This window comes from Varanus komodoensis, unplaced genomic scaffold, assembly GCF_004798865.1.
Source record: "Varanus komodoensis strain SLA01 unplaced genomic scaffold, ASM479886v1 scaffold23, whole genome shotgun sequence".
NCBI classification, from domain to species: Eukaryota; Metazoa; Chordata; class Lepidosauria; order Squamata; family Varanidae; genus Varanus; species Varanus komodoensis.
Genome location: NW_025335627.1, coordinates 11,149,501 through 11,176,586, shown reverse-complemented (window position 1 = coordinate 11,176,586; position 27,086 = coordinate 11,149,501). Strand labels below are relative to the sequence as shown.

At 40.7% G+C, this 27,086-nt stretch overlaps 1 protein-coding gene across 6 annotated transcripts in view; it reads right to left on the bottom strand.

The window, feature by feature from the left end:
- PARD3B (par-3 family cell polarity regulator beta) overlaps window positions 1-27,086 on the bottom strand; it is a 648,538-nt gene that overhangs the window by 360,330 nt on the left and 261,122 nt on the right. For all 6 annotated transcript variants that reach the window (XM_044431728.1, XM_044431729.1, XM_044431731.1 and 3 more), the window contains one exon: window positions 4,776-4,961. In XM_044431728.1, the coding sequence (XP_044287663.1) occupies window positions 4,776-4,961 (186 nt within the window). The remainder of the gene's footprint in view (window positions 1-4,775; window positions 4,962-27,086) is intronic.

Below are 27,086 nucleotides of genomic sequence, written 5' to 3'. Positions count from 1 at the left end.
CTTCAGGCCACTTAAATTCAGTGCAGATAGTTGTGCCAACAACGCTTATAGCTCTAGGAAGAAGCAGAAGTTACTTAAAGGAACACACACATAAGATCAATAGCAACAAGAAAAATTAAAAAGGGCATGAAATTTATAAACGAATAATGCTAACAGCACTAACCTATATTCAATTTCCTGGGAGTAAGTCCCATTGAAACCTACAGTATTACTTCTGAGCAGACATATACAGAACAGCCTTCTAAAGGCACAATCCTATAGACTTTAGACAGAAAATAAGACCTGGAAGTCCCAGCATTCCCCAACTAGCATGGAATAAACACACAATGCACACAAACACATCTATGTCAACACATTAATAAAATCATTTATTCATTATAATTTAGAATAAATAAGGTTGAACATTAGCACACTGGCACATTGAGGGCCATTTTCGAAGTGGTAAGGTGGGGCACCAATCAAATCTGTGCACGAAGCACTCAGTTTGCATCTTTCTTTTGTGCCCCTCTCTTACCACATTCACATTCCTCAATTGGGGGCAGATAGTTCTCTTTTTGGTTTGAGAGTTAGGGGAGATCAGACCCTATGGTCAGAGAAATACGAGATCTTCAAATGTGGACACTGCAGATAGACTAGGCTGGAGTAAGAAGTGTGCTCAAGCCCAACTCTACTTGTGTGAAGTTCATCACTAACACCTTTGCTGTTTTCTGCAAAAGGAATCTTCCTTTTAGGATATAGTCCATTTATTTTTAATTTGCCAAAGATCAGGTGCTCTAGACAAGATAAATCATGTTTATAAGGAATATCTGTAAGGAATATAAAGCTATATAAATTCATATGTGCTGCATGTGAAAATTGAGCTTCAGTGTTCCTTCCAAAAAACACCTCCTTAATCATACTAGAACCTAATGTGCATTGCACAGGTATAAGCAACCTTTTTGGATCTAGAGGGCTTGTTTGTCCCATGGTCACTTGGGCTCAAGCACACTTATTTTGGGAATGATTGTTCTCAAACTCCAATTTTTCTTGACTCCTCCCTCTTTCAGGGATCTCTACTCTTCTTTACCCATCCCCCTGCCCCAGATTCCCATTTTTTTTTGAACTCCTTTCTGATATTCCTAATCCTCCCCCTTTCTCCTCTTCCCTCCTGCTTGGGGTTTCTTTCCTCCACTACCTTGCTTCTCAACTCCATATTTCCCTTCCAATTCCCTGCACTAATGCTTCTGCCTTGTTTTGCATTCACTTCAGCAGTGAATAAGCAGGAAATCGGCAAACATGGAAAAAAGGCTCACAGTCTCCTAATTTCTGCTTTCTAGATGCTGAATGTGGCAGGAAGAAGAGGCAAATGCAGCAGCAGCAGTAGGGGGAGCACAATGAAGGGACCAACAGGGGGTCCTGGCAGGCACTATGGTTGCTGTGGGCACTGGGTTGCTGACTTCCTACACAGAATCTACATGACAACAGCCAACCAAATAAGCAAGGATTTGCATCTCCAATACAAGCCCAGTAGTGTATGCATACATTGTAGCAGTAGGCAAAGCATATTTACCTACAGTGCTGAATTGGTAGCTGCAAGGGCCAAATCAAATTTTTAATTTGTCATTGGACAGAGAGTAACCAAAGTACAAACCATAATGCTTACAATTTAAATGAGTGTGCTTAAAACTCAGTAGTTGCATTTCTATATAAACAAAAAGACTTGGGTCTTTAAGACCCTTCATGCCATATTAGAAAAGGAAATAAAGGCAAATGAGTACAGAATGTTCACCATGTAGGTCAATTACTTGATTAATATATATCCCATAATGGATGTAATAGCCATATTGCAAATTGTCTTGCTCAGAAAAGTGCCAGCACATAAATGTATATAAACTGATGAAATAGTGTTTCTGTATGGAAAAAGGATCTTTAGGAATTGACAAAAAAAATTTAAAAATCACATTAATTTAGGAAGAAGTGAATATAATATTAAATCAATAAAGGATTTATGAATTTTTGGATCTGTACATCTACCCAAATCATCTTATACATTAAAACAAAGCCTAGCATATTAACTGCATTGCAACATGATGGAAAAACCCAGAAGCTTTTCCTTGCATTGATTTGTTTAGCTCAGAAATAATTAAGTTCTATACAACTGATGCAACTCCAGCCAAATCACACACTTGTGTCCATAATGCTATTTTAATTATTCAATAAAATATGGCCAAGCTGTTTTTAATTTCTTGTGCAAACTGAACACATATCCACACAGCTCATGGGCTTGGTGAATGTTTATTCCTTCATACAACCTAGAAATGTGTCTCTTCATGGGTCCAGCTGTGTTGCCCCTGGGGACAACATGAAGTAATGCAGAGAGAATGCTAAATGGCAGCACGCTGTTGTTACGGAGGCACCCTGGCAGCTTAGCAGTTAAGACCAGGTTGAGTTTGCCGCATGGAGCAGAATGAGAATCCCTTAATTGAAACATAAACATTCAAGGAAGCCATTCTAAAAATGTGAACATTTTAAAGGACTGCAGTTTTTTAAAAAATACTTGCCATACACTACAAGTGAGTTCCATGAAAATGGAAATAGTAATACTCTGCACATTCCTTTAAAACCAAATCTTATACAACCAAATTGTAAATGTTGCAATGAGAAGAATCAGTGGTAGAGCGCATGCTTTGCTCCTGAAGATATCCTCTCTGGGCCTAGAGCATCTCAAAAATTCTGCACAGAGGCAAATATCCCTTTACTGCACAAGGCTCTTGAACTGGTGCTCTTGGATAAGACTGATTAATTTCTAGATCCATTTCCATCAAAATTCAGATTAGGTTTTGTAGGGAAGCAGCTTTGCTTCCCTGTGTGATAACCTGTGTTGGGAGGAAACAGGTGGAGTGTGACCTTGTTGATATTCCTGGATTGCTCAGTGGCTTTTGATACTATCAGCTATGGTATTCTCCTGGGGCAGCTGGATAAGTTGGGAGCTGAGGGTACTGCCCTGCAGTGATTCCACTCCTCCTTCGATGGTCAGACTCCAGAAGGTTGTGTCTGGGGGATACTGCTTGACCCCTTTGACTCTCCAGTATGGACTTCCTCAGGGGTTGGATCTATCCCCGAGCTATTCAACATCTGCATAAACCATGGAGTAGAGTCATGCAGAGTTTTGGACTGCACTGTTATCAGTATGCTGATAACATGCTGCTTTATTTCTCCTTTCATCTTCAGCAGGTGAGACTGTTAAATCAACACCTGAACATAATAATAGACTGGATTAGGGCTAACACACTGAAAATCCAGACAAGACTGAGATGTGATTGGTGGGTGGGTCCTCGGTCCAAATGCAGGTTATTCAACCTGTTCTGAATGGAGTTACAATCCTCCCAGTCAAGTTCATAGTTCAGGGGTCCTTCTTGAGTCATCTTCATGGCTGGAGGCTCAGGTGGCCTCAGTGCCACAAAGTGCGTATAACTAACTTTGGTTAGTGGCTCAGTCAGATTTCTACTGGGGATAGCTTGGTTTCAATTATTTGGTCATCTCTTTCTGCTGTCTCCAATTAGGGCAAGGAAAGCGTCCTGACAAAACCCTGAAGAGCTGCTGCCAGTCAGTGTGGACAATACTGAGCTACCCCAGTGCTGGACCAATGGCCTGGCTCAGTATATGGCAGCTTCCTATGTTTCTAGCATCTCTCAGAATTAGGGATCAGAAATAAAGTAATCATAATGTAAGACCAAAAAGATTTTTTTAAAGAAATTTTAAAAAAGGGATGCAACAACAGAGGTGAAATTGTTTAGATTTTTTTTTAAAGCTTAGTTTTACAAAAATGTCATCTCAGTTAAAAGGACACAGAATACCTACCACCATTCCATAGTGGGCAATAGATCAGTGTGAGCATGCAGACTTCACATGTAAGAGCTTTGAGGTTTAATCCCAAAACCTCCAAGAAGGGCTAGGAAATGACAATTAGTGTAGATTATGCTGAACAAAATGTGTTCAAGTAGGGGTTATTGTATTCTCTGAATCCCGTTTTATACCTATAGCTAAAATCAGGGCTTTTTTTGTCATAGAAGGCACCGGAACGAATGGCGTTCTGGCACCTTTTTTTCAATGGATTTTACGAAGTGATTTTGGAATAGCAGATCAGCAGCAAACATCATTAACATAGTGCCTGCAGGCTGCTATTGTGTCTGCTATCTGATAGTGCAAGATAGCTTCTCTTCTCTTCTGGGATTGGGGTGTGTGCTTACTGCCAGGGGCGAGGTGAGTTCCAGCACCTTTTTTTTTTTTTTTTTACAAAAAAAGCACTGGCTAAAATAATGGAGTTGCAATATTGCAAGGCGAGCCTGCCGTTTCCTCAAGGAAGGTTCCTGGCATTTGCCACCAGGCCAGAAAAGCAAATGTGAATAAACTTGAGAATGGCAATGATACTAAATCCATATGCACACTTACAACTTTTCTCCCTAATGGATCTCTTGGAGCAATTCCTAAACATGACTGAATTGCATCAGCCAGCAAAACTGATTGTTCTCTCTCTCTTCCCCATAAAATCCAAAGACCATAGTTCACATGAGCAAACCACACTGGAAATGGCTGCTAGTGGAAAGCCATAATGCATGACTGAATCAAGGCTGGTTTGTGGGTTTTCCTAGTGCATTGCTTTACATAGCCCTTTTCTCTACCCACTGCTCTGTTCTTAAGTACACACAGAGTAAACAAAACTGGGAGGAGGTTTATATATATACAAAATAATGCTTTGGCTAAAATGTTATAAATAAAAATCCATTTTTCTACACCTTATAAGCTGCACCTCCATGGATGATCGATTTGATGAAAATCCCAAGATCAGCCCCGCTCTCTCGAGATTTGTTGCCCTTTAAGCTCACACCAAGTCCAGCTGAACCCGAGTCATTCAGAGGGATCTCGAAGGTCAGTTGCTCTGTAGTCTCAAGTGAAAGAACATTGCAGTAAGGCTCTCCTTTCTGTTGAGTGAACAGATAAAGAAGTAGAACTACATTAACAAAAATAGTAGGTGACTACTTTCTTCTGATCTTCTAAGCAATCAACATACAAAAGTCAAAGAACTGAGGGGACAAACATATCAGAAGATCAAATACATGTCCTTCATTTTAAACACAATTTGGCTGGAGATCAACACAAAGGACTGTATTTACAGTAAAGCATTTCAAAATGTACATGATTTCATGTCTCAGATTTCCATAAAAAAAAAGTAATACATCGGCAGGAAGGCAAGCTACCCCCAAATGTTCTCATTCAGTCCAGAAAGAGTGGTCATGTATTCTCCAAATAATTTGCAAGACTGGCCACTCAGATTATGGAACAGAAGCATTGTGTCCTGGTAAAAGCACAGCAAAAGAAAGCATCAAAACCAGCAGTCCTATCTACTTATTTGATCTACTTCTGCTTTCTGTTGTTGTAGGTCCATGCTTGGAGCTCCACATTGATCAAGTGAGGAAGAAATAATTAAAATGAAAAAATCCTCTATGAACAAGCAGAGACAGCAGTGTTGAAGTTCTCTGGCATATTAATTCACTAAGAGAGATGCAAATGTTCCAAATGTATCAGTCATTTCTATGAAAGATATAATGCAAATTGTTTTGGTTTCCTACGTCTAGGTAGCATATGAATGAACAGGAACAACATCATAACACACAATGAGGCAAAATACACATTTCTCAAGGGAATCATGATGTTGCTAAGGAACATTTGCCACCCACAGTCACAGGATTTTCTATAGGAAGGTTGTGCTATACAATGTGTCTTGACTCTGTGTGGTCTCAGAGACCTTTGTGTGGTCTGCTACTGATATCTATACAAAAAAGTTCATGAGGATGCCTGTGATCTGTCCCTGTTTACATGCTACTTCCATCAAGTAAAGTTTCTTTGCTAAGTTTAGGAAAAGTTTCTTTTCCTAATCCAACTGAGTAACCAATTGAGTTTATTAATTCATTTTGACCACAAACAGGTGTAATTGTCAATTCAAATCAAAGGTAAATTGCCAAGACCAATAGGATAAAAATTAAGATGCAACCAATTTTCTAAAGGGCAATACAATGATTTCCAGTGAACAAATCCCACTTTTAAGTTGAATGACTACATTAGACACACATCATGGAACACAAATAGACCTCTCTCAGAAAAAAGGGCTGATTTATACCAAAAACTGAATTATACACATCTATGCAGAAGGTATATTCTTGCTGCCAGAACAAGACCAGGAGCAGTCTGCAGTAGAGACCATGAACTATTAATAATGAAAACCAAAGTAACGCCGAAAAAGATCACTAAGCATAGTACCAAAATACAACTTAAAGAACATGCCTGAGGAATTTAAAGGCCACATAAAGAACAGATTTGCACTACTGAATTCAACTGAGATGGAAGAACTGCAGACTGAAACCAGAGGCGTTATTAGGGAAAACTGCAAAAAGACGATTCCTTTAACTAAAAGAAAGCAAAAGTTCAGATGAATAACTGAAAGAAAAAACTCACATTTGCTAAGAACAGGTGAGAAGCAAAAGGTGACAGAAATAAGGTCAGAATCCTGAATGCAATTTTTCAGTGACTATCACATAGAGACAAAATGTACTATTACAATGGCCAGTGCAAAGAAATAGAAGAGAACAACAAAAGATCCAAGAAAGCAAAGAGATATTCAAACCTGGGTTGGAAATTCTAAAAGAGCAAAAGGGACACAAACTACCTGATTAGGAGGAAATAAAGAGAAGGTGGAAGTAATATACAGGACAATTACATAAAAGGAACAAAAGGATTACTGGTTCCTCCAAAAAGAATCCTATGAGGAAGAACCTACAATAGCGGAAAGTGAAGTACAAGCTGCTCTGAAAATACAGTGGTACCTCGGCTCATGAACGCCTCAGTTCACGACTAAATTGGATCACAAACAAAAATTTTGACTCAGGTCGCGAACACTGCATTGGGTGGCAACCATGATCATGCCCGTCTTTCCTGCATGAGCGCAACTGCAATCTCAGCCATCAGCCCACGCCCCAGGATGATTGCGCTCATCTCTCGCCCCCAGTGCGCCTGTGATCGCGCCTGTCTCCCCCCACCGAGCATGCCTGCGATTGCGCCCATCTATGGCCACAAGCACGATTGCACTTGGGTAGGGATGACAGGCGCGATCACAGTCGTGTTGTGGGGGGGAGATGGCTGCACTCGTGCTCGGGGGGGGGATAGTTGCAATCTTTGTTGTTCTTTGTCACTTTGCTTCAAATTTTTCTGATTAAAAAAAAAAGTTACAGAACAGATTAACCTTATTTACATTGAACCTTATGGGGAAATTTAACTTGGCTCATGACCAATTTGGGTCACGACCAGAGTCCTGGAACAGATCAAGTTTGTGAGCCAAGTTACCACTGTATTTGGAAGGAATAAGCACCTGAAGTAGACAGGGTACATCAGTAGAACTATTCCATGCTGTAGAAATAGCATTGATTCAATATACATTCTAATCAACAAAAATGAGATTCAAGAGCGCAGAAACTGTAGGAACATTGCACTAATTTCCCTAAGAACATTGTGAGAAATGCCTTACATTCAGGATGGATTAAAAAAAAAAAAAAAGAGGAGCTTGAGTTCTTATGGCTAGTGGAGCTCACTAAAGAGTTTCAGAAGATGATCAGTCTATGCTTCATAGACTACTGCAAAGCTTTTGACTATGTGGATCATAAGAAGGTATGGGCAGTCCCTGAAAAAAGTGGGGGTGTCTCAGCATTTCATTGTCCTTATGTGTAACTTGTATATGGACAAGAAACTACTGTTAGGACAGAATATGGAGAAACACAATGGATTCCTATAGGCAAAGGTGTCAAAGAGGATATTTTATCTCCCTGCCTGTTCAGTCTGTATGCAGACCATACCAAACGGAAGGCTGGATTATAAGAGGGGGATACATTTCTGTGAAAAGTGGGCCTGCACAAGCACATACTTTGATTCAGTCATAGACAAAAGTGCCAACTGAGATGCTTCCCTTAATTATAACAGAATGCCCAAAATTCCTTATTTAACGAATTGTAATTTCATAAAATTTCATATTCTGGGAATTTACTCTCAGTGGCTTTTGATATTCTGAGAAAACACCATCAAAATCCATGAGCTATATCAAAAACAAATTTGAACCAAAATCTTCTATGCTGCATTTAAAAATTATTGTTTTCATTCCCATGAACAACAAAAATAAATAATGGATTTTTAATTTGGAAAGTACCATATTGTTTGAGGAAGGGGGTCTACTGAACTATAAACCTCAATTCCAGTATGTATTAAGAGCAAATATTTAATATATTTAATAACATGACAAAGTTAATACACTTCATTTCCCTGGAAAACACAAAAATGTCCTGATATTGACATTAATAATTACTGTCTGATCTAGCAGTCCATCTGCCCTGCTCTTCTTATACCTACAAGCCTGTCTTTGTTAACTTGGCCGGGTGCTTCCTTTCATTTGTTAAAAAGATGCATATGTTTATCATTAAATCCTTCAAAACAGAATTGCAGAAGTGGTGCTATTGGAAAATGACTAGTAAGTTGAAATCGCTGAAGCACAAAAGCTTCCATTTACAAGTGAATAGCAAAATCTTAATAAAGGCCATTTGCCTATGAGTCTGGTCCAATGCCTATTTTGAATAAAAGAATACCATCATGCATTCTCATTCTTAAGCCCCTTGAGGTTGTGGTTTTCTATCACAAAGTCAGGTCTAGATCACTTCAGCTACAGGGAATTCCATGCAATTAATAACAACCACAAAGGATCAATGGTGAACAGAAAAGGTATAAACAGAGTGGTTGGTATAGAGCCAACTGCCGTGTTGGCATTTCCATCAGCTATATGTATAAAATTACATTGAATTTCCCATTCTTAAGATGCATTTGGCACAATTCGGTGCATTTTTGCTGGGATGTAAATAAAGATGTAACACCAGGCAGCATCCAACCAGATCACTGATTGTGTTGTGCCAGTAGGAATTGTTCTTGCAATGGGGATTTAGCAGCTCTAAAATTAGCCTAGAAAGCAAGCAGGAAAGATTAATTTTGGATCAGGATAGACAGCAAATATATTTTCTTCAGTCTCCGTTGACTTGCCCCATTCCAAAAATCAGTGTTTCATTCATTTCAAAGTTTGGCATGCTGAATCTACATCATACTCACCCTCACCTTGGTGCATACAACAATACTCCACAGTATTTGTATACAGTTAAATACTATGATAGTCAACACTTTTTCTTGTTTTTCCATAAGAAACTATGCTTCCTTCAGATATTCTTCCTTCTCCCAGTTCACAAATGTCTCTAAGTTTACTCTTTCTTTTTCATTCATCCCTTTTCCACATCTCTCTACCCCTCAATCTTGGCCAATAGCAAGGAGCTTCTCTTATTAACCAGCACTGTGTAATTCTCTCCATCTAGAGCAACCAACTTGGTGAACCATCTTTCTGACTGTGAACATTCTAAGACTAAACATTTGTTCACAGAGATCAAAATGTCTAAGGTGAATATGAAGTATTTTTTAAGGGAAACATAGCCTTAAAACAATGTTGCTTGCCATGTTGCAAGGCAGTTTGCTTTTCAAGTAACACTAACTTAAAGCTCCTCTGGGTATCTTTAGCTTCAATTCAGGATATCATAAACAAAGGAGCTGAACTTGTCACTCCCTGAAAGTCAGGAAGACCCATCATTTTAGTCCATTGTAACCAAGAAAGCAAAAAGAAACATGAAAAAGCCACCTCAAATTTATGTTTGCATTTATATGCCGCCCCCTACTCCTAATTATTTAAGATAATGCCATCCTGTAATCAACCGTATTGCAGGAAAGATGGGTGGAACTGCAAGAAAGGTGCGATGAGATAATTAAATTAGACTATTAGTCTAAATACAGAATTGTTCCTGTCCTACAACATGCTTACCCCGTAATTTATCCCTTATCATTAACATGGCACAAGAGAAAACAATCACCAGGTTCGCATGACTGGGAAGGGAAAAGTCATCCTGGGGATCCTTTACCCCATCCTGTGAGTGCTAGTCATGCACCACCTATTCTCTGTAATTACCCACACAAGGTCCTGGTAATTTTGTCATCCAAACCTGATCAAGGGAACAGCAGGATTGGCTTCCAAATTACCCTGTGAACAATGGCTTCTTCTTGTGCCCCGGGTCGATTTGGAAATCAAGCCTAGCACCCACCCTCAGACAACACAGCAACCTACACTCAAACCAGGAAATGAGGATGGCTTCTTTTCTTTCCCTGCTCATTCAAACCCAGCCAATACTGGCTTCCTGAGAAATATCTGCATAGAGCAATGCAAGCATGTCCAAACATTTCATCTACATCCCCATATAAACAAGTGCAGCAGCATACTTATTTGCTTTTTGCCAAGTAGTTTCAGCATGTCAGATTGTAAATTTACTTCCCACTTTCAACAGAGGCACATAATTAATCAGAATACTTCAAGTATCTCCAGTTATATAATGAACTTGTGTAACTACAAGCATTTTGTGCACCTGGTCATATCTTTTACCAGAATGTTCTACATCTCCAATTGAAATGACCAATTTTATTATGAGTATTATTATAAATACTTATTTGGAAAATACCCTTCAGCACATCCAACTCAATGTGGCAAAATCTTTGGTGGGATGTTCCTCCCAAAAACAACACTTAAAGAGCAAATTTTATTTTTTAAAAGATTTAGAGCATTTTGGGAACAAGCACTTCTACCTCTAAATAGATTTCTAAATAACTGCATAATTACCTAACTGGGTTACCAAAATAAGCACACCACTAAAAACAACATGGCAAACAAACTGAGATGCTGAAGTGTTTCATGTTTTTGTAAGATTTATTAGTTTATTAAAAGGGAGTTTACTACACACATTAGTTTTTTGCACCAATCTGCTGGGTTATCATCAGAGTGCGTGGGGTGCAATCTGTACCAAAATAGAGTTGTTAAAATGCACTGAAGCGTGACAACAGATAAAAATATACTAAATCATTTTCAAGTATTAGGCTTCCTACAGCTATCATTTGATCTCCAGTTTGGAAGCCATACCATTTCATACTCATGAAGCACTTTGGGAATCAGAAAAATGCATTCTATGCAACTTTAATTTACTGAAATAATTAAAGGTTTAAGGCTAGCGGATACTGATTTTTTAAAATTATGGTGTCTTAAGATTGGTTTTTGAGTACTGTTGATGATCATTACACTATTTGATATTTTATGTACCATATAGACCTGAAGGTTTGCAAAGACCCTTGGCTACAGATAATAACGTCATGCTGCATAAAACGATATTAGGGACAATCCATTCCGATTGCATTCCCATCGGATTGGCTTTTCATATTCAGTAGAACACAACACATTTAAACTCGATCTCCCACTCGCTTTATGTCTTTTCTATTTAACATTTACATTCCATGACCTGCAAAACCTGTAATAAAATAAAATCAAGCCAAATCTGCTTCAGCTTACAAGTAGGACTTTATTACATTCCCAACAAGAAAGCCTTTGCTTATGAGCACAGCATCATGTGGCTCAGATGCAGCTACATGGGCCACCAGGTGTTAACAGCAACACTGCAGTAAATTTTTAATTTATTTATTTATTTATTTATTTAAAAATTTCTATGCCGCCCCATTCGCCGAAGCCTTGGGGCGGCTTACAAAACAACAGTTAAAATATAAAACACTAAAAATATAACACACATTAACATTATAAAATAAGTTGCTCTGGCTGAAAAATTAAGCAAATAATATTAGCAATTAAAATGACGCTTGAATAAAAAGGTCTTCGCCTGGCGCTGAAAAACAAATAACGACGGCGCCAGGCGGACCTCTCTGGGGAGCGCATTCCATAGATTGGGCGCCACCGCAGAGAAAGCCCTCCTCCGGGTACCTACCCTCCTAATTTCCTTCACGGAGGGTTCCCGGAGAAGGGCCTCTCCCGCAGATCTCAGGGGGTGGGCGGGCGTATATGGACGTAAGAGCTCTATCAGGTAGCCAGGACCCAAGCCGTTTAGGGCTTTATAGGTCATCACCAACACCTTGAATTGGGCCTGGACTTCAATGGGAAGCCAGTGAAGCTGACGGAGGACTGGAGTCATGTGAACATAACGCCCAGCCCCCATCAGCAACCTGGCAGCTCTATTTTGAACCAACTGAAGTATCCGGACCGTCTTCAAGGGTAGCCCCACGTAGAGCGCGTTACTGAAGTCAAGGCAGGAAGTCACCAATGCGTGTGTCACTGTCGCCAGGCAGTCGTACTCCTGATTGCTATGTAGAGGTAAGCAACTGCATGGCAGGAGGAAGGAGAACTTCATCAGCCCCTCACCTTCTCTCCCACGATTGCCTGCTGCAGTAGCTGGATTCCCTGATTCATGCTAAAGTGACATCCAGGCCAGATTACTGTAATGCATTCTATATAGCCTCTCTTTAGAGAAAGAGCCAAAATGTCAATTGGTACCAAGTGCGGCCACTTGAGTACTGGCCCGTGCCAAGGAGATCCTGTGATGCCTATTACTACAGTACTTGCACACCTGTCAGTGTATTTCTGGCTCCAACTTAAAATGCTGCCATTGGCCTTTACAGCCTTAAGAAGTTTGAGTGCAGGTTACTTGACAAACAACCTTCAGCACTGTATTTTGGTGCCTAAAAACTGTTAGGATGGTGGGCAAAAAGGACAGAGCCTTCTCTGTAGTGACTTGCTACTTGTGGAACTTGGTCCGCACTGACGTCTGCAGACCATCTCCTTGAGTGCCTTCAAGTAGTCGCTAAGAATTGAGTGCCACTACAGTCCAGATGACACAAGATAGTATCTGGTTTAATTCTTAATTTTGATGTTGTAGTTGTACTTTTGTATGATTATTTTTGTGGATCTCAATATTCTAGAGTGCCATGGGGGTGTTTTTCCTAAAAGGCAGTCCATAAATCTTCAAAACAAATAGCTAAATGACAAAGAGAAATAAAAGGTGACACTCATATGTTCCTGCAGAGCAAAGAACGTTGTGCAGAATCAGGCTACCTGCCCCAGAAAGCCAAATCAGTTAATCAGGAAGGACTGGACACCGTACTAATCACTAGCTGCCTTTCACTGCCTCTTTCCCCACTGGCTAAAAGCACATGATGCTCATTTCCACCCAATTTTCTTTCCCATGAGAGGTTGGAAATGGTGCACTAGCCTGACTTTCCCCATCACTCAGAATAAATGGATGGAGATCTGACTAGGGGAAGGGAAGAAGTAATTACCTAGTTAACTCCCTGGCAAGAGATTGCCCTCGCTGCAAACAATTGTAGATATCGACAACACTGACCTTGTTCTGAACCTTGGTGCTTGTGGCACATGCAGGGTACTTACACACACCTGTTTTGTAACACTGTCCCTGCTCATAGGTTGTCATGTCATCCAAACCCAAAAATGGTGGGTTAAAAAACCTCCCACAAATGCAAACAGCTCAAAAATTTTGGGTGGTTTGTTAAGCACACCAAAACAGACAACATGACCATCTATGAGTGGTGAATGCTATAGAATCAGTGCCTGAAAGCTCCTGACATGTGATGCAAGCCACAGTGAATTGAGCTCCTGGGACTCAAGGTGACTGCGCAAACCCAGGCACTGAGTGATGTTGTTGTACAAAGGTGACAGCAAGGACAGAATAAGACACATCACACTTATTTTTCTGGAGCTAAACTAGTACAAGTGGTAATTTATAGGGTGTCGTGCAGAAAGCACTTCACACATGCTTTCGACACAAGTTTTAAGTGCTTTCAGAGCTCTAAAGTGGTCTTGTTGGAATAGGACCCACTTGAGTGCGCCTGGAAGTATGAGTTCTTACCACAGTAAATCCCTCATTAACTGCTGGTAAAAAGGCAACATGAGCAAGTAGGTCCCACTGTTTGACTTGTGTGTCCCACCTCCCCACCAAAAGGTGGAAGTCAAGAAGGCTTACAGGCACTATTAAACTGATCAACACAACGACAGTTACAGAAAAAAATTGCATCGCCCACCCGCTATTTCCTTCAGTCCTGTGCTTCTCCCACACATCACCTGCTTGCTTTCTCCATACTCCTGTTGGAACATTCTTTTTTAATGTCCCTCATTGCCTTTGAGGTGCAATTCAAAGAAACCACTTTTGTCTAAAGCTCTAGAACTGAAATCTTTTGGATTGACTAGGAATGCAATCCTATTCACCTCATCTTGTTCTAGGTTAGCAAATCAGGGATATGTGGAAGAGTGGAACTCAATGGCTCACTCACACATTAGAACACCTTTTCACCAAAAGACTTGCTCAGTTCTATGTGTGGGTATCTTTGAGCCATTAAAACACGTTTGCTTAAGAATGTATGTTTTTTTACTTAACATATGTTCCTTATAGGCCTTATATTGCCCCAAACTGTCTATCTGCCAAGCCCAGTTCTGCCTACTGGCTGACTTCCGGGCTACAGGTTTCCTTCCCATCCCTGCAACCTAGAGATACTGCTGGGGGTTGAACCAGGATCTTCTACATGCAAACCACATGCTACAGACTTACCTTGGGAAGGGAATCCTGGCTTCCCTTTTCTAGGTGGAGCTGTAATGTATGCTCTTATTTTATTTGGGGTGTATTTTGTAAACTATGTGGCATAACCTGACCTCTTGGGGCAAGATGGGTTACACTACCAAAATATAAACAAAAATAACTTCAGAACTACTCCCTTCCTCCTCCCATCCTTTCCCTTCCCATGGACTATTCTCATGCAGTTGGAGCAGCACTTTGTGATGGTAGCTGACAGCTCACAACTTAATAGGAACCTGCAATGAACAAACGAGAGTCAGCAAGAAAGCATTACTATAATGAGTGCTGTGACATTTTGGCAAGAACAAGAAAAAATAAAAGGTTTTCATACACTGAGAAAAGGGTTCTTCTCCTATTTAGAAAGCACGTTTACTGACAGTCCACATGTAAAAACTCAATTACAAGGGGTCTGGACTAACCAGACATGTCACTAGGCAGGAAACGTCCCAAGGAAGGAAGATTTGCAAACACATCTCTGATATCTGTTTTCAAGGATAAATAACTTCTCAATCAGTTTTATGACAGCTGGCATTACTTGGCAACTGTAGACTCTACAAATAGTAATTTTACTAAATTTAAGCACTTGCTGCAGTCAATTTCCACCCACATAGCACAGGGCTTCTGCAAATTTATTATATGTAAGATATACAAAACATAGGAATTGGACAGGAATGAGTAGCTGAATCAATACTCTTTAAGATTAAAATAAAATTGGATTTGACATATGTCAGCAAAAACAAAGCTCCAACATGAATATGTTTGGTTCTGGTGACTATCTATCAATAATTTATTAAAAGAATTCAAGAAATACCTATGGCACCACTCATTTTTCTCATTCATACAAATAGAAGAGCTACATTATAAAAAGTATTTCAGGTTTTAGAAAGTGGGAAACAGAAGTACAACAGTGGAAGGCCAATAACTAATAAACCAGTTACTGGAAGCAGCAGGCCACGATCCCACTCCTCCTGTTAGTGCTTCAAAGACATACGTTTGTGTTTGTGTTTCCAATGAAGGAGCTTTCATTACTCTTTTCTGTCCCAGCATGCCACACTTTCAAATTCCATTCTCTGAACAGTTCTTACTTGATTAATCCAAGCCTTCTTTCTAATGTCATTTTAAGGTATAGACCAGGCTCAGCACCACACCCCTCAGCCATGCCCTTTCCAGTATAGCTAGACAGGTCACATATTCCACAGTGAGCACTTGGCTGTTTGTAAATAAGATAATGTTTTTATTATGTCTGTGAAAAAGAAAGCGTCAAGAATGGAATTTTGGCCAGGAAAGCCTAGAAGATTCAATTAGCGCATTCATTATCTAAGGAGGTTTGCTTGGGTAGAGTAGAAGCCTCCACTGGTGTTACATAGGCTGGAGATGATGATTTAAGTAGCTACAGCAAAATGAAAGAACTGACTGGTCCTTCTATCCTACCCTGTTATAATACAAATGGGCACATCAACTCTCAGCATAACACGAACTTTTCTGCAGCTGGGGATGGTATGCCTTAATACTGCCAGCTTGTACTGTGCATCTTGGTGGGGCTAAAAAAGGGAATGAAACAAACCTCCTCCCATGACCAAAAGTAAAGAAGCAGCCCTTAAGTTTCTATGCATGCTGGATGCCAGCAAAATGTGCTTTCAGCCTTCTCCGTTAAGGTAAGGTCTCTTAAATTATTAAAAAGGAACAACAACAAAAAAATTCTAAGCTTATTCCTGCATCACATAAATTCTTCTCTGTTCAACTGATCTTAATGTATAACTCAGTCTTCTCATCCTCTCCGTCTCCTGAGATGCCTTTTCAATTAAACCCTGTTATTTAATGTAAGAAGGCCGACACTCATTGACCACTGAACTTTCTATCTGTGGATTTATGATAATCTAATGCACATCTCCCTTGGCAGAAGGGTTGTCTTTGCTATCCCTATTGTTCTGTGGCCAAAAAAGAACCTCAGAAAACATTAGCTCTTTCTGAAGCCAGGAAGGAAATAGCATTTATTTAACGTAACTAGAGACCTTTCACTCACTGTCAGATGTCCTTGACCAGCACACACTATCATGGCCTCGCCAATGTGTGCTAGCTGCCCCCTTGCCTGGCTGCTCAGTTCTGATAAGAGGAACCTACTCCCCCGAGTGCCATTCAGATCTGAGAGAAAGAAGCCATGGACTAAGAAGGGATCATTTTCAAAGGCTTATGAATTTGCATTCTCCCAGTCTTCCTTTCAGAAAGAATCACACAAGATTAAAGAGCAATACCTTGGTGCCATATAGCTGTTATAAGGCAGAAACATTAGAAAATAAGACATTTTGCTGCTTATATTTATTCACTGCTGTATTTCTAGCAGGATTAAAAAAAAACACCAAGTCTGGGTAATATTTGTAAAACATGGCATTGATGTTAAAAAGTGAATCTTACTAAAACAATATTAGTCTCCAAATACTGTTCATGGAGTCAAAATGCACCTTGTATTAATTATGCAGTGTGACTCTCACTATGTGCTTTTCTTTACTCAGAAGTACCCCCACCCTCAGCAATCTGGACTGGAACTGTAACACGCATGGATGGGAAGCTTGATGTTTCCCTCCCCAGCCAGCACACCAGTTACAGACAGTAAAAACATCTCCCATCAGCACTAATCAGTGTTTTGCTTCTTACCATCTCTACTAGTGCATGGGGTGGTGGGATTGCACTCCCCTCTTCCTGTGAACCATGGTCTACCTCTGGATCAGGACACGCTGCTCACCAGGCTTCCTTCTGAGTAAATATATAGGAAGCTGTAGACTACGCAGTTTGATCCTCAGTTTAGCAGTAACAGAGTTACAAAACTGTAGCATTCTCTCCCACATATTTACATACCTGGAATAAGGGAATTTAATGACATTCGTCTTAGTTTTACCTTTCATCTGAGAGGGCAGTTTTGCTACTCTCGGTATCTTTCCAGGCCAAGTACTGTGGCAAATTGCACTCCACCTTCGCTCTTGTTTTGCGTTTAGGACAAACCCAAGAGGGAGATTACACTGAAAGATTGTAGCTGACAAAGGCCACCCACCCAGCAAGTTTTACAGCTGCACAAGGTATTTCAACTGGGGCCTCCAAGCATCCTAACCTAACGCTATGCATGGGCCTAGACAAATCAATTTAAGCTCAAGAATTTCCATTTAATCATAATTAGCAGTGCCTATCCAGGCTTAGAAACCTTATACTACAAACCTTATCTTTTATACTACATGAAGGAGTCAAATTGTTCTCTATGTCAAGGACAGAAAATACCTATATAAGTGCGAATTGCTTACTTCAAACAAAACCAATGTTTTTTAACTGAACACATGTTTAAATGCATCTAATTTGCAAGGAAGCATGTGCATTCCAGCTGTCTGCTTTCATGGCTTTTCTACTGATGCACATTTGTCCAGGAATTGGAAGTTCTCATGACAAAAAAGAAAGCCATATTATTCACTTGTACAGACAAGCATACAAAGGAAATTATGTTCATTCCTAAAGTTTTGTTAAAAAATACGATTGATTAGCAACTTAACACTCTACATAAACCTGACCATTTTACTGTGCTCTGCATGGCAAATGTACCCACAGCAAGAATATTTATAGTTAAAACTTTTATGAATATCCTCATCTCTGAGTAGAGGTGGAAAGATATGGAAAAATGGGTACATTTGCCATGCATACCCATTCCCCACCCCCACAAAGAATGCCCCCATTGGAAAAACTGAACTACCTTAGATTATAAAGTATTTTCTTTTAGAATTTAAGACAGTTTTTACATATTGTTACCTAGTCTTTAATCCCCCAAAATGATTTCTAAAACTGTGTAATGCGTAGTCAACTGAAGAAAGATATAGATGTAAAAGTTCTGGGAATATTGAGGCCATAGGGAGTTTTTTCCAAGTCACATTCAGTTTCCCAACATTTGAGTAGAGACACTTTATCAAAACATGGAAGAAAATGTGCCTTCTTGGTCCCATTGGGACTGTGTTCTACAGAGTCCTATGTTTATGGATTTGCTCTGATTGCATGCTGTATTAGTCAAATAATGCAATTCTAATCTAAATCTCACATGTGAAAAAATATGTACATTATCCTGCCTGTCACCAGAGGCAATTGCACCCATATAGCTTATCCCATCCATTTCTGTTTCTTTTATAAAATTAACTTTAATACTTGGGTCTTGAGAACTTACTGCCACAGTTTTTAATGAAATAGGGTGCATTGCTTCAGCAATAGAACCTTTTAGATGCTGCCTCTAAGGTAGGGAAGGCTTGTTCTAAAAGGAATTCAGCAGCCTACTTCCTGTAGTGTAGGTATGGAATTGGCACTACCATTAATACACAATTTTCAAAATGAACAAAAAGATAGATGTGTGTTATTGAATTTTTTTTACAAAAGGGAATATAGTGTCACTCTTCCAATAATAGTCTTAGATTAAAGGTTCTTAAATTCAATATAGTTGCTTACCAAGCCAATGGATGAAAAAGTATTTCCCAGCTAAAAAAAAACCTCAAGCACTTTTCCTTCAAACTCCACTGCACAACAGGAACAGGTTTAGGATTTTCCCTAAGCTTCCTTACTAACAGGAACAGATGCTATACACCAGTCTTTCTCTCCCTTCAAGTCTTCTTGCTTCCTTTGGTTTCTAGGATGTTTCAGGAACTACTTGCTGAAGTTCCCTTTTATGTTTCCAGACTCAAAAGAGGAACCTAAAATATGTTATATATATTTAACTTTTCCCCATAATGTGATAATGTTTGGTACGCTAAATTTGAAATTCTTTATTTAGGTAATACAAATTTCTGAGCTTTCTTTTAAAGGTTTGCAAATGTAATCAGTTAATGAGTCAAGCAATTACACTATACATACATTGTAATTTTAGGACTATAAAGAACATGGTTTTGGACTACCATACCAACATTCCTGAGCATTGGCCATGCTGCCTGAGGCTAATGGGAGCTGAACTTCAAAGAAGGCTACCAGTTGGACAAGGTTGTCCGAAAACAGCAAAATAACTTTAGATCTGTAAACAACAGTTAAAAAGTAAATATTGCCTCTTTTACAATTTTTCTGGAAATAACTGGGAAAAACTGTTCCCACACTACTGCTGCTTCAAAATTTGAAAGTTTAAATTTTAATTTTTGGGAGGAATATTAATATTTCAAGAATGTAAGATCCATAAAAATAAGTAGAACAACAGTAGATTTGAAAGCTATCCTAAATACTACCAGGATATTAATATGCATGAAGGTAATAATATATACAAGCATGCTACAAGCATATAGTAAAAGACAAAGATTTCTCTTCAGCACTTCATAATTTGTACCCTGTCTGATTCAGGACTAAGCTTCACTCTTTGCATGTATATATGTGAGCACACATCTCTAACCCCAGGTCTTGGGACTCTCACTAAAGTAGTAACAGCACCTTTACAGTAATTTAGGTTAGCACACAGCTGCAGCTCAGCACAGGTTAAATAGCAACTGTTTCCAATCAAAGTTGTTTGTTACTTTGCCAGGAGCAAGAAAAATGATCCTTAAGTTGGTTTTAAAAGTGTGGACCCATGAACAATCCTTTTGTGGAATGGTAGATGAGAGAAGAAGGCATGGATATTTCCAGAATCAGGTGGAACAGTAGCATGGCTTCATATATTCCATTTACTTTTAAAAAACCAAAAATACAAGCCAGATCACTATCAGAGTTCATCCCCCTCCTTCTCCTAATCTTTAAACAGTCTTCAGAGAAGTCAACACAGTATTTACTACAGAGCTGAAAGCCCAAATGTATCTTATAAAATGTACTAATCACAAGTCAGCCTGTGGAGTCTGGTAATTAAGCAAATCAAGATAATCCCCCAGAGTTTTGGATCCAGCTCCTTACCCCAGCTGTTGTATTGTCAACAGCTGGCATGAATTACTAGTAACATTTGGCTAACTGGATAATAAGGAGGACAGTCTGTGGTTGGTCCCAATTCTACTTTGCTGATCAGCTTCACAAAATAATCTTCATCACATTCTCATATTCTCTTCTGAAGTAATGGCAGTGCCTCAAAGAGCTGTCTGGGTTTCCCTCAATTCTAATATGGAGACAACATTAATTACACAGCTCTATGATGTTAATGTTTACAGAGTTGCACTTAACTGAGCCCCAACAGCCTGTAATCCAATCAACAGCCATTGTATCACATGCTATGCTAAGAGCAAGATGATTTATAAAACCATATGGCAAATGTACATTTTTTAAGGTGCTTTCAGATGTGTATCTGGCAACCCAGACCAAGATTAACAGAAGAAACAGCTACATCTAAACATACTTATGGAGTACAGGTCACCAAGATGGTTCTGGGGTCAGTGGGAGATGAGTTGTTCCAGGAGGCTGATGAGTGCCCAAGAATTTTATTCTGGTCCATTGACCAACATATAGTCAGGTACATGAAACAGAATTCAAAGCAACAGTGAGCCAAAACAATTAATGGAATTAATAAATGTAAGTACAACCTTCAAATCAAACATTTGCTCTATTCCCTAGATGGCCTAGAAGCATTAACTACCTCAGAATTCCCAGCATTATCGGAAGATCTGGCTGATTCTGCAAAGTTAACCAAGTCAACAATATATATTCACAAGAGCCTCTTAACATAGTACCATCTTGATACCTAGACACTCAGAGAGGAATTGAGTGGGAATTAGAATGCCACATCCAACTACAACAGCAGAAAGCAGCTACATCCCCCATATCACCTGACCTGAAATTGTACCTTATACAGCAAAAGCTGGTCTTTAGGGCATATTAGACCCCACAACACCTGTTTCAGGAAAAAAAAACTATCACCCTCTAATAAATGTTGGTCATGTTAGATGCAGAAGCATCATTAGCGCACATGTTGTGGAAATGCCCAGTGGCAGCCCCCTTCTGGAGAGAAGTTAGATGCATCAACTTTGTCCTAAATACATGACTCTTGTTTAAAGTTCGCTCAGATTCGTCACAAGCTTGACTCTACTATTGAATCAGATTCTACTGGGGAGGTGCCAATGATGCCCTCAAGTCCACAATTAATGGATGAATTTCAGTTGCTGTGGCCTGATGATGTGGACAAGGTGCTTGGACGAGTACATCCCACCACCTGCTTACTAGACTCTTGCCCATCTTGGCTACTCAAGAAAGCCAAGGACGGGATTGGGACCTGGATCCTGGAAGTGATCAATGCCTCTTTAAGAGACGGCCGGGTACCTGCCCCTTTAAAGGATGCGGTAGTCCGGCCAGTCCTAAAGAAGGCATCTCTGGATCCAGAGGTGGCCGCCAATTATAGACCGGTGGCCAACATCCTGTTCTTGGGCAAGGTGCTAGAGCGGGTGGTGGCGGGACAACTCCAGGCACTCTTGGATGAAACTGCTTTCAGTCAGTCCAGCTTCAGACCCGGGTATGGTACTGAATCTGCCTTGGTCGCCCTGTACGATGACCTGTGCAGGGAGAGAGACAGGGGGAGTGTGTCCCTGTTAGTTCTCTTGGACCTCTCAGCGGCTTTCGATACCAACAATCATGGTATCCTTCTGGATAGGCTAGAGGGATTGGGAGTTGGAGGCACCGCGTTGCGGTGGTTCCACTCCTATCTCAACGGCCGATTCCAGAAGGTGGTGCTGGGGGACTATGACTCTGCGCCATGGCAGCTCTGCCATTGAGTTCTGCAGGGGTCCATTTTGTCCCTCTTGCTATTTAACATCTGCATGAAACTGCTGGGAGAGGTCATCAGGAGGTGTGGGCTGCGGAATCATCAGTATGCTGATGATACCCAGCTCTACCTCTCATTTTCCACCAATCCAGGTGAAGCAGTGGCTGTACTGAACCGGTGCCTGGCCAAGGTAATGGCCTGGATGAGGGCCAATAACTGAAGCTCAATCCAGACAAGACGGAGGTCCTGTTGGTGGGTGGTTCGGGCTTCGAGATGGGGGACTTGGGCCTTGTCCTAAATGGGGTAGCACTCCCTCTGAGGGTCAGGGTTCACAGCTTGGAAGTGCTCCTCGACCCAGAGCTTTCACTGGAAGCTCAGGTGACAGCGGTGGCGAGGAGCGCCTTCCTTCAGCTTATCCATCAGCTGTGTCCCTTCCTGGAGAACAACGGCCTGGCGACAGTGACACACGCGTTGGTAACTTCCCGATTAGATTTCTGTAACGTGCTCTATGTGGGGCTACTCTTGAAGACGGTCCAGATACTTCACTTGGTGCAGAATAGAGCTGCCAGGTTGCTGACGGGGACTGGACGTTGTTCTCATATAACCCCAGTTCTGGCTCCCAATTGAAGGCCAGATCCAATTCAAGGTGTTGGTTATGACCTGTATAGCCCTCAACGGCTTGGGACCTGGTTATCTAAAGGAACACTTGTGTCCATATATGCCCTCCCGCCCCTTGAGATCGGCAACAGAGGCCCTTCTCCGGGAACCCTCCATGAATGATATTAGGAGGGTGAGTACCCAGAGGAGGGCCTTCTCTGCAGTGGCGCCCCACCTATAGAATGTGCTCCCCAGAGAGGTCCGCCTGGCACCATTGTTATTTGTTTTTCGGCGCCAGGCTAAGACCTTTTTATTTAAAACTAATTTTAATTGTTAATTTATTATGTATTTATAGGATTTTAAATTTTTAGCCGAGATGTTACCGGGCTTTTTAATCTTTATTGTATTTAGTATTATTTATATGTTTTTAATTATGTTGTGAGCCACCCCGAGGCTTTGTTGTGATGGGGGTGGCATAGAAATGTTTTAAATAAAATAAATAAAATAAAGGTTGTCAGTCTACTGAAGAATTACATTCCCACATCCTGGAAGTTATCCTTTGGCCACCACAAGTGGACTATACCAGCCATCAAGGTAACTAAGAAACTCATACTACAGAGATGGAAAGACAAATCACTTCATTCAATCACACTTTGGACTAAGGACCTCACAACACTGGCATCCTTTAGAGAATATACTACCAATAATAACACTTCTGACATTTGGTCAGTCTACCTCAACCTATATTAGTGATGTGGAGCAGGAACTTTGAATATTTGTGTGTGCGTGTAAGTCTGTGAGCATACTTGTATACTTATATATTGTTAGTAATTCTCATAGACTCATAGAATAGTAGAGTTGGAAGGGGCTATGAAGGTCATCAGGTCCAATCCCCTGCTGTTACAGGACACCAATTCATATCATTTCTCAAAACCAGTTACATTTATTATGTTGCTATATGTTGTTTTCATTTTTAACAATGTTCTATGATTTTTTGTGTCTTCTTAAAAATCATAAATAAAGGTGCAGCCTCAGGATAGAACTTCAGTAGTGGCATGTGCTTTTACATCAGAAAGAAAGAAATGAACATAAAAGGCATCTGGACATCCTGGCAAATTAAACAAAATTAGTTCATTGAAACTTTCTTGTTAAAAAGAATTATATAAAACAGCATGTGTCACTAAGTAGTCTTACACAATGCTAAATCATGCTTCACAGTTACTACAGTTTCTTACCCTAGGGCCTGGGTTCAGAGAGGCATGGTTTCCACACGTTTCCACCTTTCTTCTTAATGGCAGCTGGTATCCCATCAACTCCCATGGCTGAAAAACCATCCCAGCAAAAAGCACTCCTGCCAGCATTGCCTGCCTCCTCCTCTTGGCCCACACATTCCACTGGGGTTTTCAGCTGCTCAAAAGAAGCAATTTCCTGGAGCAGTTCTCCCCTGTGCTGCCACACTCCAGGCCCATGTGCAAGCATACGCACCCACACCTCCTCTCTGCCATGGACACCCCTTGCTGCACATGTCTCCATGCTCCTCCATGCGCAAGTTTTGCACACACTGGAAGGGGCTGCCTTCTCCCTCAGGCAGGCACACAGAGATCACATTTAGGGCAATGGGAGGGGACACTGCTGAGAGGCACCTAAAAGAGGCCATATTCTCAGTCCTAATGAAAATAAGGTGCTTACACTCTGCTTTTGGGGTACATGCCTTGTTCTTTTCAATTAAGGATTTATAACCTTTTTCCAGCAGTTAGTTCTGCAAATGGTATTGGTAAAATTCTGCATATAAGCCTCCCTGGCTTGGATACAATTCTTATCAACCAGTCCTTGCTTCTAAAATTAGAAACCTGGTGTACCCCTGCAATCCTGAAAGTTGAATTAAGCTTTAATTCATTGACTAATGATTCACATATATCTAAAATTCCCTCATTAGGACCCAGAGCAAGGATAGATGAGTGGATCTTGTAGAACTGATTTGAGTACACCAACTCATCTCAGCATGGTATTGTAAGCCATCCTGAGATGCCATGCATAAGGGACAGCATATAAAAGTTTTAAATAAATAACATAAACAAACTTCATAGGTCTTAGAAAATCACAGAGAATAAGTTAAGAATGGGATACGGATGTACTTTTACTGTTGTTTGATTGTTTAACAGTGTGTTTTTAATGTTTTATAGAGTTTTATATTGTTTTGTGTGTAACAGACTCAGGGAGCCAAGTGGCTAACAGGACAGGCTAAAAATTCAATACATACATGCATATATACATACATACATACATACATACATACATACATAATAGAGGTCCTGATTTCAGTTCCAGAGCTGGGTGCGAAGCCAGAGACAATATAAATCTTCCTGTCTATTTGTTTCAAACTTAAAATCAGTGGCAGATGGTTGCTATCTAGCCAAGTGTCTAGACAGTCCATTCAATGGAACAGGTTTTGAAAGATGACTGAATAATTGATGACACTCATTGTACTCACTGACACTCACTGACTTTACCTGATCTAAGGATAAATTCTTCAACAATGTCCCTTGTGCAAGAACCCATTAATATACAAAGGTCTAACTAATAGGAAATTTGGACTGTTCACAGTACAGAAAAGTTAAAGCAGGTTGCTTACCTGTAACTGATGTACTTTGAGTGGCCATCTGTGCAGTCACACATATGGGTGCTGCGCCTGCGCAGTGCCTTTGGCTGGAAGATTGAAAGCTAACAGTTTTGGCAGGAAGCTCCGCTCCCCCTCCCCTCTCTAGCTTATATAGCGCGGAGTGTCTGCCATTTTGTTCAGTCTTTGAAGACCGAACGTTTGCCTCCATGTGGAAAAAAGGAGTGTCTACTAAATGATATCGGTACCATAAAGAAAAAAACAGTTTGGTATCGATGAAATATGTCCACTCACTGACACCGAGCGGGGCCGGCGGGTGGGTTGTGTGACTGCACAGATGGCCACTCGAAGAACATCAGTTACAGGTAAGCAACCTGCTTTTCTTCGTCGTGGCCTCTGTGCATCACACATATGGGTAGATTAGCAAGCTTACCCTTATTGGAGGAGGGGAGTCCTCAGCAAAGAATAGAGGAGAGAACGGCTCTGCCAAAGGAGCAGTCTTGCCTAGCACGAACGTCCAGCTGATAATGCTTAGCGAATGTACATGGAGTTGCCCAAGTGGCAGCTCTGCAGACGTCGTCAATTGGGACTCGCGACACGAAGGCAGAAGAAGCAGTGACAGCTCTAGTAGAGTGACCCCTTGGGGTTGTAGGTAAGTCAATCCTAGCCAGCTGATAGGATAGAGTAATTGTATGAACTATCCACTTGGAAAGTATTTGAGGAGTAACTGGAAGACCCTGATTTTGCTCAGAGTATTTGACAAAGAGCTTGTTGGAACGTCGGATAGACTCAGTCCTTGATCTGTAAAAAGCCAGGCAGCGCCGAACATCAAGTGAATGTAAGGATCTCTCTAACGGATTCGTCAGGGACGGAAAAAAGGCAGGTAAGACAATATCTTGTCCCATGTGGAAGGAGGTGGCCACCTTGGGAAGAAAGGACAGATCCATTCTCAAGACAACTTTTCTCTCTGTGAAAATTTAGATATGGAGGATCTACCCGCAGAGCAGAGATCACTAGCTCTTCGAGCTGATGTTACTGCCACAAGGAACGCTGTTTTCCAAGATACAAGGCGTAAATCGATTGTCACTAAGGGTTCGAAAGGAGCTTTTGTAAGTGCTTGTAAGACCACAGAAAGACTCCAGGTAGGCATCACTGGTCTGACTGTCGGGTTCAAGTTATAAAGACCCTTAAGAAATTTCTTTATAAGTGGTTGAGAGAAAATGGATGAACTTTGAACTGTGCCACGGTAATAAGAAATTGCTGCCATGTACACTTTTATAGAAGACAGTTTCAGTCCGGAATGGTGAAGTTCTAATAGGAACTGGAGGATTTGATGTATAGACACTGCATGTAGAGGAAACGAACGAGACTCGGCAAAGGCAGAAAATCGTCGCAACTTAGCCGCGTATGATTTGCGTGTCGACGGCTTCAGTGCAGAATCAAGAATGTGCTGAATGTCCGTGTGAAAAGTTGTAGAATCCAAAGGGACATTCGTTGGATCCGAGGATGTAGGGAAGACGAATGGATTCGAAGCATGGAGCAATGCATCGGATCTAGAGACAGGATCCGAATCACGTGTAGATGTTGTCGGGACCGAGGCAGTGTCAACCGCTATCGGATTCACCAGGCT